The 15,125-nt window shown below is 45.3% G+C and overlaps 1 protein-coding gene across 6 annotated transcripts in view; it reads right to left on the bottom strand.

Moving 5' to 3' along the window:
* REC114 (REC114 meiotic recombination protein) overlaps positions 1–11,078 on the bottom strand; it is a 57,719-nt gene extending 46,641 nt beyond the window's left edge. For 3 of the 6 annotated variants that reach the window (XM_033919506.1, XM_033919509.1, XM_033919507.1), the window contains exons 1-2: positions 10,564–10,893; positions 7,696–7,785 (exon numbers count right to left, since the gene is read on the bottom strand). In XM_033919506.1, coding sequence (XP_033775397.1) covers positions 7,696–7,785; positions 10,564–10,773 — 300 coding nt within the window. In that variant the 5' untranslated portion in view covers positions 10,774–10,893. The other 3 variants (XM_033919503.1, XM_033919505.1, XM_033919508.1) reach the window with 3 other exon arrangements.
* Between the last annotated feature and the right edge of the window lie 4,047 nt (positions 11,079–15,125).

Below are 15,125 nucleotides of genomic sequence, written 5' to 3'. Positions count from 1 at the left end.
ACCTACCCCATTTTTGTACCAGCATACAAGACCTGGCATTAGGTTTGTCAATTAAGGTGTCATCTCGTTCTTCCCCTTTTTTGCCACTCCAGAGTAATCGTGAGTTCTTGCCTGGAACGCAATGTTTGACTTTTAGAATTTGGAAAGAGAAAGTGTTACAATATATTTTTCAATTGTTCACTGATGAGGGTGTTTTTTCCGCATTTGACTCTTTGTGCAGAGCATAAACTCTGTTACATAGTAACATAACATAGTAGATGACGGCAGATAAAGACCTGAATGGTCCAACCAGTCTGCCCAACCTGATTCAATTAAATTTTTTCTTCTTAGCTATTTCTGGACAAGAATCCAAAGTTCTACCCGGTACTGTGCTTGGGTTCCAACTGCTGAAATCTCCGTTAAAACCTACTCCATCCCATCTAAACCCTCCCCAGCCCATCCTCCCCCAAACGGCCATATACAGACACAGACTGTGCAAGTCTGCCCAGTACTGGCCTTAGTTCAATATTTACCTTCAGATATTTTTTCTTACTTTCAACTGTGGCTTTATATGCAATCCCTATCAACATGTTATATTACAAACTATATAGAAACACACACTCAACTCATTTCCCCTCCAGTCAGAGGCTGCAAAATGAACACCTTCTCTCTCACCAAGCAGCCCTATGGGGCAAAGACCTAGAACAACTACTCTCGCCCACTACTTACGGAAAATTTAGAAAACGCCTTAAACATACCTGTTCCAGAAATACCTAAACAATTGACCCGATCTCCACCCTCTCCCCCTCCATAATCCACCTAAATTTACTGCACTGCCATAAATATAATATGTTATCTTCATCTTGTTGTAATTTTACGTTGCCATTTATTCCAAAAAGGTCCTGTCGGAAATTACCTACCAAAATGTATATCTTATATTTTACTCAGTAAATTGCATTTCTGTACTATTGCCTCTTAAGGTCTCTGCTCTCTGTATTTCCTCTGAATATCTGCATATTATATTTCTCTGTATATCCAGCTCTCCTGTATGTCACTGTGTATCCAGCTCTCCTTACTGTAAACCGCCTAGAAGTCGCAAGATTGTGGCGGTATAGAAGAATAAAGTTATTATTATTATTTTTTATTACAGAAGCCTGTCGAGAGTCTATATCTGAAATGTTTAGCCTCTTGGTACAACACCATTACGTTTTCATCATGTTGGTCTGCTAGAATGTCAACCAGAGATCAATTTCACTATACTGGCAACTTTATGGTCTGAGGATATCAGCACAACATATGCAATGTGCTTTGAAGGCTGCCTCCAAGTTGACAACTTGTATGTTATATTGGGAGCTCCAATTGAAATTCTTATTATGTCTTTGCATTTCTCCTGTAGTAATAATAATAATAATAATAACAACTTTATTCTTCTATACTGCCATAGTCGAAAGACTTCTAGGCTTGAAGAAGGTTGGACAATCAGCGAATTACAGAATGCAAGAAGTGAGGGTACAATTTATTACATAAGAAATAGATAAAAGGACAGCATATTACCTCAAGTTTGACAGAGGGAAAATATAATTTAGTAAGTGGTGAGGCTTCTGTATAGGAGATGAATTTGTCAAATAATACGGTTTTAATTGCTTTCCGGAATGCGCCATAGGTCAGCCTGGTTCCATTAATGTAATTTTCCAGCCAGGACTGCTGTTTGCTTGCTTGGAACATGAAGGACCTGTCCAAAAAAGATTTGTATTTGCAGCCTGTGATCTTTGGGTATGTAAATATGTTACGGTTTCTGGTTGGTCGTGTGGGGTTGTGTAATATGAAATGTGGTAGTAGGTAAGAAGGCGCTAGTCCCCAGACCTGCTTGAAACAAATACAGGCAAACTTGAAGAGCCTTTTGCATGTTGATTAGTCCACATCACTGTTGTCCTAAATATTTGACCCCATATGCTTCATTGGGAAACTCGTTTTGGACCTGTCCTAAGATAGTATTTTTCTGGACTACATTGAGTCAAACTTTCTTCCTTGTGGAGGAGGCGCTGGGTTTCTAATCCCCAGGTCCTGTTTGGATGCTATTCTATAACAGCTCATAAGTCTAAGGGTCTATCTGCTTTTGTGGCTAGAATTGTCTTAACTGGCAAAAAGGCAATTTTTAACACCTGGTTAAACCCTGAGCCACCTTCCTACGCCCACTGGAAGTCCCTCATAATTGTTCATGCATCCCTGTAACGTCACAACTTTGTGGACATTCACTCTCCATAGGACAGAAGTTTTTGTCAAATCTGGGAACCCTTTTGGATGCTGCTCACGCCATATGCTCGCAGTAGACTGTTAAATGCCTAATCTTACTATTTTGTCAAGTGGAGCAGATAATCCAGCACGGAGGACAAGGAGGCAGACAGTGGCTCCATGCGATGCGCAGCACACCACGCAGCAAATCTAGTCCATTTCTGGGAGTAGCATTGTCTAATGCAGGGGTAGGGAACTCCAGTTCTCGATATTCCAGTCGGGTTTTCAGGATTTCCCCAATGAATATGCATGAGATCTATTTGCATGCACTGCTTTCAATGCATATTCATTGGAGAAATCCTGAAAACCCGACTGCAATAAGGCTCTTGAGGACCGGAATTCCCTACCCCTGGTCTAGTGGAACTCTTCTGAGAGGCCTCGAGAACATCCCTCACCGACTGAGAAAAATCGAAGGAGGGAGTCAGGTGGAAAGGAACCAAGCTGTTAAGTGTAGAGACTGCAGATTGGGATGCAGCAGTGAACCCTGACTCTGAGACAGCAGAGAAGGAAATACAGGCAGAAGCAGAGGCTCCTTGATACTGAGTCGGAGGAGAAGGGAGAACCACGGCTGCCTGGGCCACCGAGGAGCTATCAAAATCATGGCGGCATGGGCCGACTTGAGCTGTACGAGAGTCTTCAGAATCAGAGGAAATGGAGGGAACGCGTAGAGGAACCGGCCCGTCCAATCCAGAAGGAAAGCATCCGCCTCGAGACAATCCGGGGAGTAAATCCTGGAACAGAAGCGAGGCAACTTGTGGTTGAGGGGCAAGGCGAACAGATTTATCTGCAGCGTCCCCCATCGAGCAAACACTTGACGCAGAGTGGCGGAATGGAGTGACCATTCGTGTGGTTGGAGAAGGCAGCTCAACCTGTCCGCCAGGCAGTTTTGTTCACTCTGGATGTAGACTGCTCGGAGGAAGATGTTGTGGCGTATCGCCCACTCTCAGAGCCGAAGAGCTTCCCGACAAAGAGACAGGGAACCCGTACCCCCCTGCTTGTTCACATAATACATCGCCACCTGGTTGTCCATTCGCACCAGGACCACGCGATCCTGAAGTAAATGCCGAAAGGCAACCAAAGCCTTGTAAATGGCCCGAAGCTCCAGCAGGTTGATGTGGCATTGACGGTCGGCTCTCGACCAAAGACCCTGAGTCCGGAGGCCGTCGAGGTGAGCCCCCCAGGCATACGTGGAGGAGTCTTCTGTTAGGACCTTCTGCGGCGGGGGTGCGAAAAAGAGAAAACCTCTGGAAAGATTGGAAGAGAACGTCCACCAGCGGAGCGAACGCTTCAAGGAGGGAGTCACCGCAATGTGTCGAGAGGCGGGATCCCGGTCCTGTGTCCACTGAGGCACTCGGAGGTAAAGTCTGGCAAAAGGAGTCATATGAACGGTGGAGGCCATGTGTCCCAACAGAATTATCATCTGCTTGACCGAAACTGTGGACTGAAGGGAGACCTGGTACAAGCGAATGAGGGCGGCTTGCCGAGGCTGAGGCAGAAACGAGCGGAGGCGAACCGTGTCCAGCACCGCTCCTATGAACTGCAGAGACACAACTGGGTCTTGGGGAAGTTGACCTCGAAGCCCAGATGCTGAAGGAACATAACAGTCCGTTGGGTCACTGAAAATAACCTCCTGCCATGACAGTGCTTTGATGAGCCAGTCGTTGAGGTACGGGAACACTTGAAGACCCTGCGACCGCAGGTCCGCCGCCACCACCACCACAAGGCACTTCATGAAGACTCGCGGGGAGGATGTGAGCCCGAACGGGAGGACTCAATACTGCAGATGAAGATCTACCACCTGAAAACGAAGAAACCTGTGAGAGGCCAGATGAATCGGAATGTGAGTGTAGGCCTCTTTTAGAACCAGCGAGCACAACCAGTCCCCCTCGTCCATCAGGGGATACAACGTGGGGAGAGAGAGCATGCGGAACTTCTCCTTGACCAGGAACTTGTTCAATACTCTGAGGTCCAGGATAGGGCGAAGGTCCCCGGTCTTTTTGGGGACTAGAAAGTACCAGGAGTAGAATCTAGTGCCCCGCTGACACAAAGGGACCTCCTCCACTGCCCAGAAGCGAAGGAGGGCATGAGCCTCCTGGAGAAGAAGGGGGAGCTGCGTCCTGTTGGAAAGACACTCTCTTGGGGGCATGTCCGGAGGTGCCATCTGGAAATGAAGGGAATACCCCTCCCTGATGACGGAGAGGACCCAGTGGTCAGAAGTAATGAGTTCCCAGTGGAGACAAAAAGAATTGAGACAGCCCCCGATAGGTAGAAGAGAAGGCTCGAGGACGAAGGGGGCAGCCTGCTCAAACTGGGATAGTCAAAAGGATGGCACAGGCTTAGCCGTCGCAGGGGTCTGAGGCTTTTGAGGGGCCCTCTGCTGCTGCCTGGGTGGCGGCTTGGAAAAAGCCGGCGTGGACTTCTGGTGATAGCGACAGGGGGGGCAACTTGTACAACTTAGGAGGCGCGGGCTTCGCCTTGGGTCTGACCAAGGAGGCGAAGGAGCGTTCATGTTCGGAGAGGCGTTTGGTGGCCGCCTCGATGGAGTCGTCAAAGAGCTCGTTGCCCAAGCACGGGAGATTCGCCAGACGGTCCTGCAGATTAGGGTTCATGTCAACAATGCGGATCCAAGCTAGACAGCGCATGGCTATTGCAAAAGCAGAGACCCTCGAGGAAAGTTCAAAGACATCATAGGTTGTCTGAAACATATAAAGGTGAATCTGCGACAGCGTATCCAGAAGCCGGCAAAATTCAGCCAGGCGATGGACAGCCAAATCATCTGAAAAGATGGCAGGGATTTGATGCAATGTTTGAGATAGGATGTAAAATTGAAATTGTAATTCAGAACCCTGTTCGCCATCATCAAATTTTGGTACAGGCGCCTGCCAAACTTGTCCATAGTCCGGCCTTCCCGGCCTGGCGGGACAGCCGCGTAGACCCTGGAAGGATTAGACTTCTTCAAGGAAGACTCTACAACCAAGGACTGGTGGGAGAGCTGAGCCTTTTCAAATCCCTTACATGGGACCGTCCTGTATTGGGATTCCATCTTGGACGGAATAGCAGGGATCGCATATGGCGTCTCCAAATTCCGGAAGAAAGTCTGCTGCAAAACCGGATTCAAAGGGAGGCGAAGGGATTCCCTCGGTGGGTGAGGAAGCTCCAACTCCTCCAAATATTCACAGGTGTACCTGGACTCGGACTGGAGGTCTAGTTGCAGCGCCTTGCCCATATCCATCACAAACCTTGTGAAGGAGGAAGCCTTGCCCGCAAAACGCCCTTCGAGAGGCGAAGCCGAGTGGGACTTTGGGGCAGCAGAGAACGAGGGGGAAGCCTCCCTCGAGTACTGCACTGGTAGGTCAGTGTCCACAAGCACAGACGTCGAGGAAGTCCCGCTGAGAGAACGAGGGGGAGTCAACGACTGCTTGCGTTTAGAATGCCTGGAAGGCGAAAAACCGGGGGTCCGAGGGACGGAGACCTGGGGAGCCCGCCCCGGCGAGCCCAGGATAGAAGAGACCTTCCAACGCGACAGCGAGGTGGGAGTCTTCAAACTCGAAGCTCCTAGGCTCGGAGACCGAGAGGGCACATGAGGTCGAGGACGAGGGTCAGACAGCACGAGGTCCAACGGCTCAATGGACTCTGTTGTGCGAGGACCCGGCGACCTACCCCGCCTCGGGGGCAAGTCTCTGGACCTTTTCGCGGACCGCTGCCTCGAAGAAGAGGTACGCTTAGACCGGCGCTTCGAGCGAGGTCGGGCAGCGGGAGAAGTCTGTCTCGAGGGAGGAGGCGAGGAGTCACTCGAGGAGAAGCGTCGGGACCAACGCACCTTACCTCAAGAGTCCTCGGTGCGACGCTCAGGCTGGTCAACAACGATCAAGGTCGAGGCCAGGGCAAGATGAGCCAAAGCAGAGATCTGCGAGGTTAACATAGCCTTAAGCATATCCTTGAACATCGGCACTGAGACCAAAGGATTTGGATGGACAGGTACAGCAGTGCGCTTCGAGGACGACCTCGATGTAGAGTATTCCCTGAAAATGGAGGCACGCTTTGGAGGAGGTTTCGCAGAGGCCGGCAGAACTACACTCACTGCCTGGGTGGCCAGAGACTCCGAGGACAGTTTCTTCAGTAGCTGAGCTAAACCTGAAGGAGGAAGAGGAGACTTACCCGAGGCCGAGGTCTTCGAAGCCGAAGCTGCCGAGGCCTTCGAAGTCAAGGGAGACTTACTCGGGGCCGAGGTCTTCGAGGCCGACATCGAGACCGAGGTCCTATCCCCAGGATGGTCCATGGCGAAGAGTTCCGCAATCTTGGCCCGCCGTCGACGAAGAGCCCGAGGTTGAAGAGTGGCACAATGCAGGCAAGAAGCTGTAGGGTGATCAACACCGAGACAAAGTATACACCAATGGTGCGGGTCAGTTATTGAGAGCACCCGACCGTACTGCGTGCACTTTTTGAACCCGGTAACAGGCCAAGACATAAGGCAGGAAAAAAAAACCCCAATAAAGACGCAGGGCACAGCGACTTCCGATCGTAAAAAAAACAATAAAAGAAGCTGCATTGCAAGAAAGGCACAAAAAAATCAACGCAGAGAAGAGAGACAGGGCTTTCTGGCTCCGTGGAAAACTAAGAACTGAGGACCACGTTGAGGAGACGCGTCCCCTAGCTGAGAGGGAAGGCACATGCATGCGCGGTGCAGCACTAGCAAACTTTAAGATCTTCAATCAAGTTTGCTTGAAAAGCTGTCCGCAACGGGGCTCCGTAGATGACGTCACCCACATGTAGAGAATATGCTGCCTGCTTGTCCTGGGATAATGAACATTTTCTCTGCGTAGTGTGCTGTGTTTTTTAAAATTTTGTGGTTACCATTATGTATTAATAAGATTATATTGTATGTATATGAAAAATGGATGGAAGAAATTGCATTACAATTAGTACTATTATTATGGGGGCAGAGTTTGGGCGGGTCTGGGGTGGGGGGTACACGGTTGGTAGGTTTAGGGAGTACTTGACTTGAAAAGGTTGAGAAACACTGACCTAGGGAACACTGGAAGGAAACTAATATAGGCCAGACCTCTTCTAAAAACGCTGTATTGGCTCCTCCAATTTAACTAGCAGCTTGTCTACTTTTTCCATGACTTATTACATCTATACTTTAAGCTTTTAGTAACAAAACAAAACAAAACAGCTTACTGATGAATAGAATAAAAAGGAAATCAGTCACTAGTTTTCACTGTTTTCATGCACCTGACCGTAAATGACCTGGAAGTATAACAAGAAACAGATGCAACCCCCCTCCCCCAAAATAATAGTTTCCACAAATCAGCTAAATTTTACAAGATAATCGTTTTCAATTCTTAAATGGCAAGGAATCAGATTAAAGAAAAAAACTGAGTAAGATGTTTTCAATAACTGCACCTGAAACTGAAAACATACCAGTAATGTCTGTCCCTGGGATATAAAGAAGTGACCCGATCCAACTATATTAAGTGTGAGTAAACCGGATTTTTCATCTGACTCCAAAATCTACAGAAAATTTAGAAAAAGATGTAGGTTTGAAACAAAGAAATTCACATTTCAGCAAACATGATGAATAATTAATTGTCCAAGCCCCTTACTCATTTTGACAAAATATGCTAGCAATTCTCATATTTGCACTAAAGTGAAATTTTAGTCATACCTATTAATTTCCTTTTCTTGAGTTCAGCTAGACATCTGAACCAATGAGTTATTTATTTTTCTTATCAGCAGTGAAATCAATAGTGTATAGATTGGTACCTCATGGAATTCTCCAACATGTTACTTCCAAAACAGAATTAGGCCCATTGAATCAGATATAGAACTCTATCAGACCACTGTATGATATAAAATTTAAACCAATCAATTAACTAATTACACCACCAGAGAGAGAAAAGCAGATAACTCAATGAGCCATTTTAAGTCTTTAAGGGCAGATCTTAGACTAGTCTAGCAGAACTCAAGGAAGGAATGGAAGATTAGGTTCTTACCTTCGATAATCTTCTTTCTGGAGGATTCTATATGCAAGGTGTCCAATCTATTCCCGCAATCAAGTTTCAAATTTATTTAAAATTTCTTATACTGCCTAATCAGCCTTTTAGGCAGTGTACAAATTCATAAAAACATACATTAGCTAAAATACAGATTTAAGGTGACAAGGTATCGCTAGGGATGATGATTACATACAAAAACATTTAAAACCATGACATGTGCTCCTTCTCCAATTAAGAGAAAGAGACAGAACCCCCTGCAGTTATGTAAAAAAAAATCCAAGCAACTGTACTGTAACAAGGCAACAACAAAGAAGGAGGCACAGGGGAATCTCCCCGGAAACATGAGTAAGATCGCTTCTGTTCTGCAAGAAATAATAACATAATTAATAAACAGCCAACAGGCAACAAAAAGAATAGTTAGGAACAATTTAGAACTAACCTGTTATGTGCAACGAGTCCCACTGGAAACCTACCATCGGTAACACTCACATAAGACTGAAATCCCCCACAGGGCTCGTCTACTGGCTGGAAAATACTTTGGTCTCAGAAAAAAACTGAGGCAGAAAAAGGCAGGCCATACATTAAAAAAATAACCTATACAGAGAGGGTGGATCATATAGAATCCTCCAGGAACTACCAGAAAGAAGATTATTGAAGGCAAGAACCTAATCTTCCATTCTAGTATGATGTACCAAAGTAATGGCATCATCTAGGGAGGGACCGAGAGCCTGCCCTCAACACCGACGTCCCAACAGCGGCATCAAAACGAGCCACCACATTCACCCTGTAAAATCTGGTAAAGGTATGAAGAGAAGACCAAGTAGCCATCCTACAAATTTTGACTGGAGAACTGCAGAACTGCTTGAGCATCTGACGATGATGCAACAACACCTCTAGTTGAGTGGGCCTTGAGAAAAGACCGGTAGTTGCTTACCGCAGATGACGTAAGTCAACAAAATGGCTGCACAGATCCAATGGGCAATAGAAGCCTTAGATCAAGGGTGTCCAACCTTTTGGCTTCGCTGAGCCGCATTGGCTGAAAAAAATGTTTCTGGGGCCGCACAAACACGCAAACGCTGCAGCAAGAGGAAGGACTCGGCAAGACAGTAAACACCCAGGGGCAGCAGAGGAAAACACTGCATCACCCTCAACTGGGGCAACACAAAATACTTCACTTGCCTTAGATGCTGGCCTACCTCAGCGAGGCTGAGCCATCAATACAAAGATGATCCGAAAGGCAAATATCATTAGTTTTCTCCAAATAGTGAATGAGGACTCTGCATGTCCAGTCTGATCAAGATCTGATCCTTTCGTGCCAACCCCCAAGCAGCAAAACTTGATAACCAAATCTCCAAACTACTGATAACAACCCCAGACCAAAAGAGATTCAGAAAATAAATAAAAACTATACTCTTCAAGAAAGCCCTGAAAAAGTCTTAACAACACTAATACTCCCCCCCCCCCCCCCTTTCCAGACTTTCTGATCTACTCTTTACCTTCTCTAGAAATGACCTAAGATCTTCCTTTGTAACCCTCCATCTATATCTCTTTTGTAATCTGCCTTGAACCACAAGGTAGTGGCGGAATAGAAATCTCTAATGTAATGTAACCCCGTGGAGCGAAAAGCAGGTAAATGAACTTTCTGGTTAACATGAAAATCACAAACCACCTTCGGCAGAAAGAAAGGAACAGTACAGAGAACTCCTGAGTCTATTATCTGTAGAAAGGGCTCTCTACATGAAAGAGCCTTAAACTCCAAAATACATCATGTGGAGACAATAGCCATTAAAAAGACAGTCAAGTGCTACTTCAGCTTGCCTGAGGTGTTCTTTGCTCACACGTTTAAAGACAATAAACTGTTTTCAGTCCAATTCTTTATATGTGAGTTTTCAAACCATTGGACCCCTGAGGAAGGCGTTTTCGCCGAAACACGGACCATGTAGGGTCCAGGTGGGTTTTTATCCCCATATTTTTTAGCATTGTACTTCTTTAATTGAATTTTCATGGTTTTATAAGTTAGTGTTTAATAAATTATCTCCAGAACATCTGTAGCCACAGTTTTTGTTTTCAACTCCATTAGGAACCACATCTTCTCTCATTAAACTTGCATTCGACATCCAAACAGCTCTTTTCACTTCTTTGCCAAAACTCTCAGTGAACTCCATTATAGTAGAGAGAGATATTTGTCTCCTGTCAACTATTAAATAAAACAATAACAAAATAATCTTTTAAACATAATACGTGTACCAATTTTATCACTTAATAAACACGTAACCGTCCCTTTGATTCGCACCTTCCAAGAGGACGCGGGATCTCTCCCCTCAGAGACCAAGCGCGAGGCACCATCAGGTATAAAGCGGCCATATTGTTTCAGATGCCACTCGAAGCTCGCGGGATTAAGAGAGGAGCCAGAGCTCTCCTCTCGACGTACACTTTTGCTCCAAGGAGTAACCAAAGCCGCCGTTCTCCTCGAGTCCAAACAGCCGTCCTCGCCTTCAGCCATGGTCTAGCTAAGGAAAAATTAATCAGTTGACAAACCACTTAAACTAGCAGCTCTGCTCAGCATGAGTTACAAGCTTCACTCTGGAGAATTACAGACGGACGGGGGGGGGGGGGGGGTAGAGCACACACCACCGTGACGTAAACGTTCCCGCCGGCGCCTTTCCTGTTAGCCTAGAGTAGGGGCGGGGGAGAAGGACGCTGATATCTGCTGCTGCTGCCGTCGCCCTTTTGTGTCTCCTAACCCCAGTAACAGCAGCGTTCTCTTTATTGCTATTTGCCTGCGCAGCTGCCAGCGTTAACGCAGCAATTCCCTCTGGCAGCGTCGGGGCCTTTGCCAGGCCCAGCCCGCCTCCGAGGAAAGAGGAAGTTGCATCATCGGAGGCGGCAGGGCCTAGCAAAGGCCCCGTCGCTGCCGGAGGGAATTGCTGCGTTTAATGTTGGCAGCTGTGCTGACAAGGTGCAATAAAGAGACCTCTGCTATTACTACAAACAGAAGGTTGATATCTAGGATAAATTCAGCAAAGGGTTGCATATTTGTACCCTACTACTGCCAAACTCTCCCAAGTTAGGGTTACCACGTTTAAAAAAAAAAAAAAAAGGATGACATGGGGAAAAAAATTTGTCCCCTTCTCCACCCTGTCCCCGCAAGCTCACCCCTGTCACCGACCCATCCCCGTGGCTTGGTCCCCATCCCCGCAAACCTAGAGAGAAGATTGTTCTTTAAGTAGAAGGAGTTAACCAAAGTGGATGGGATTGGGGAAGGAGGTGGGGAGGTAAGGAGAAAAGGCAGGGGAGATTGATAGGGAAGAATCAAAAGGGGATAGCGATTCAAATATTCTTAATCTAGCCTCTTTCCCAGCGTCTTCTTCCCACTCTCTCTTCCCCAGCGTCCTCTCCTCACTCTCTCTTCTCCATTTCCCAGCGTCTTTTCCCCACACTCTTTTCCCCCTTTCCCAGCATCTTCTCTCTACTCTCTCTTCCCCATTTCCCAGCATCTTCTCCCCACTTTTTCTTCCCCAGTTCCCTTCAGGCTGCTTCAGCGTCTTCTCCTCTCCATAACCCTTCATGCGGTCCAGCAGCTCCCTCCCACTGGCCGGCTGTGCATCTCCCTCCCTCCCTTCCCCTTACCTTCTCTTTGTGGTGATTTCTATAAGGCTATGTGTTGTATTGCAGCTGGAGCCTTGAAGTCACGTTGCATTGGATGCTGAAAAAGTCTCCTCCGATGCAACTGGAAACAGGAAATTGCGTTGGAGGAGACTTTTCCAGCAGCCACACATGATGTGACTTCAAGGCTCTGGCTGCAATACAACGCATAGCCTTATAGAAATCGCCATGAAGGGAAGGGAGATGGACAGCGGGAGAGAGGGGGCTGCCGGATCGCATGCTTATTTACCGCGCTTGCTCACTTCTTTAACTGCGGAGACAAGACCACCGCTCCACAGGGTGGTGAATGGCCTTGTCCCCGTACTCGCAATGACCTTTATTTTTTTGTCACCGTTTCGGCGGGTTAGCCGTGGCTAGCTGCGGTAACAACCATCGTGTCATTCTCAATCTCATGTTTTTCACAAAATTGTAATTGGTTAGTGGAGAGTTATTCCCGGAACAAGCAAGTCACAGCAGGGAAGAAGAAAATGTTCTTCTTGTTGCACATATTATTGAACAGTTCTCAAATGGAGGTTTGACATAGAAAGGATCTATCCCCATATTGAGTCTCAAATCTTATTTCAATAACTATCAATTAATCTAGGCTTTTTGCAAGTTGACAAGACAGTTTATTAAGCAACAAGTTTGTTTCATAGAGTAGATATGAACATTTCTAGTAGACAGACACTCCTCCATTTCTGAACCTTCAGGTATTTAATCCCATCTTGTGAGAGTAGGAAGTTTCATTTGTATACTTTTTTGCTCGCTCTCTCTCTTACCTCTGGCCTGTCCTTCCTTCAGCTCTTCAGTTGTCTTCCTATAAGCAAGACAGTAGGAGCTTGTCTTTTCTGCTCGTGTTTATTTTCTCTAAATTAGTTCATGAAGTTTTACAGAGTAGATGTGGTGGCCAAGCAGGATTCCACATTTGGATCCTCAGTTCTGATGGCAGGCGCATCTGTCCCACCCTAATCTTTAGAGACTACTCTGATACATCCTGAAGGAAAGATTAGGTTCTTACCTCAATAATCTTTCTAGTAAACATACACTCCATTCCTGAAGCCTGCCCTGTCAGTGGAGAATTCACCTGCTTCCTGTCTTAACGAGACCTGAAATTTGAATGTCTTGGGTCTTTGGTCTAGCCACAAGAAGAATAGAGACATTGGCTACCATATTGACGTGGTAAATTGATATGATTCTGTGGAGTGATAGAAGTTGCTTGACTGCATTCAATTCCTGTTTAAGATTACTGTGCTCCTCCTTAATACTAGAAAGCTGAAGACAGATGGGGCAAGCCCTAAGTCTACAGTTGGTGTGCCTTGGAACTAAAGCACCACAATGACTGCACTGAATAAAAGTCAATCTTGATTGGTTGGTATAGGAAGTGACTGATATATAGTACAGACAACAATACTTATCAGTTACAAACCAGGGGTGGGTGGGACAATTAATCCTTAATTCAGTAGAGAACCCACATTTTTTTTCTTTACATATACTGTTTATACATGTTTGTATACAGTTTATGCCAGCACATACAAACATGTTTATGTTGCAGTAGTGTCCCCATTGATATTCTAGACCAGGGGTTCACAAAGGGTTTCACAGACCATTCAGGTTTTCAGAATATCTCTAATAAATATGCATTGATAACCCATTGATAGGTAGGACAAATATTTATTAAATTCTAGTTTCAGTTAATTCTATACCTCACATACAAAGAAGCCATTAACTGCTATAAATTCAAATATAAACAATTTTATTTAATGATTTTAACTCATTCTATACTCTAAAATTTAATAAATTTCAATAAATATTCTTGAACATATCAAACCAATTATACTATCACATTGGAAACCCTTCCCTTCCCCTCATAACTTTAAAAGACATTGTCAGAGTCCATCGTGAAAAAAAATCACCATTTGCCGATAAAAACCCAGCATTATCCAAAGGCATATGTCATAGTTCATTCATCCGATGCTCTAGCGAAATTTCCTTGTGGCTGTATTATATTCATAAGAGTTCATCAGTAGTCAAGCCTGACACAGGACTGTGTTTCGCTGTATAGCGTCTTCAGGAGTTATGACTGGAAAAGATTCCCATATCTTCTCTTAATATCAATTTAGACAGCAGCCAGGATGAAACATCCAAATCTGGTTGGAAGTTGGTCTTTCATCTGAGAGTGAGTTTCATGAAGTTTCAGCTCTGCACTTTGGCATGCTGGATCAAGGTACATGCGCCAAGTGCTGATCAGGGGGGGTGGGATATGGGCCTGGATCCCATTCTCTGCAGTCCTTTGCACTGACCACTGGGCTACTCCAGAGACCTGCTTGCTTTTGTAAAAGGACTAGCCATAACATCTGAAGCTGTCCTACAGACTGGTATGTACTATTTCATTCACATCTGTGGGAGGAGGTCAGTAACCACTGGGGGAGTAAGTGGAGCCATGCCTCCAGTGGTTATCTGGTCACTTATTCGATATTGAAACAGGTCTAGCCTTAAACATCCAAGTTATACACTGGACGTTTTTTGCAATGTTCTATTATCGCAGAAAAATGTCCAAATCATAAATCTGGCCTAACCCAGCCTAAGCCATGCCGCCCAATACACCTTGAGATTTAGATGCACTGCAGACAAACAGCATAGAAAACTGTCTAAAAATGTTTTTGAAAATATCAATTTGGGCATTTACCGCCCCCCCCCCCAGTGCAGCTTCCTGCACTAATAACCGCTATCGCAGTTTTGTAAAAAGGGTGGGGGGAGGGGGTTAGCAAACAAAACATCCAAATGTAACATTTTTGGGGATGTTTTTCTCTTTTGAAAACGAGCCCCATAGTAGAAACAATTTTCATATTAGGAGCGATTATATCTCTTGGAATACATAAATAAAGATGTTTTAGATCTCAGTCTATACCTGGGTATATAGGTTCATTTATAAAAATTTCAGATATGTACTTCATATATTTGAATTTGGCTGCTATTTCTATTATTCTGGCTATATCAAAACAGGCATGAAGTAGATTATTATATATATATATATATTTTTTTATTTCACATAGGCATCCTGTTATGAAATTCCCCTTATACTCCTAATTATACGTAAGCAAATGTTACTGAACAAATGATCAGCAATGGGTCATCATGCAAACAGACCTTTGATGTCAAAGTGATAAAATATTTTAACACCCACCAGACAGGACTTAACAAAGATCTGGA

This window comes from Geotrypetes seraphini, chromosome 14 (assembly GCF_902459505.1).
Source record: "Geotrypetes seraphini chromosome 14, aGeoSer1.1, whole genome shotgun sequence".
Taxonomy (NCBI): Eukaryota; Metazoa; Chordata; class Amphibia; order Gymnophiona; family Dermophiidae; genus Geotrypetes; species Geotrypetes seraphini.
The sequence above is the reverse complement of the archived record's forward strand: the minus strand, read 5'-3'. Positions and strand labels throughout refer to the sequence as shown.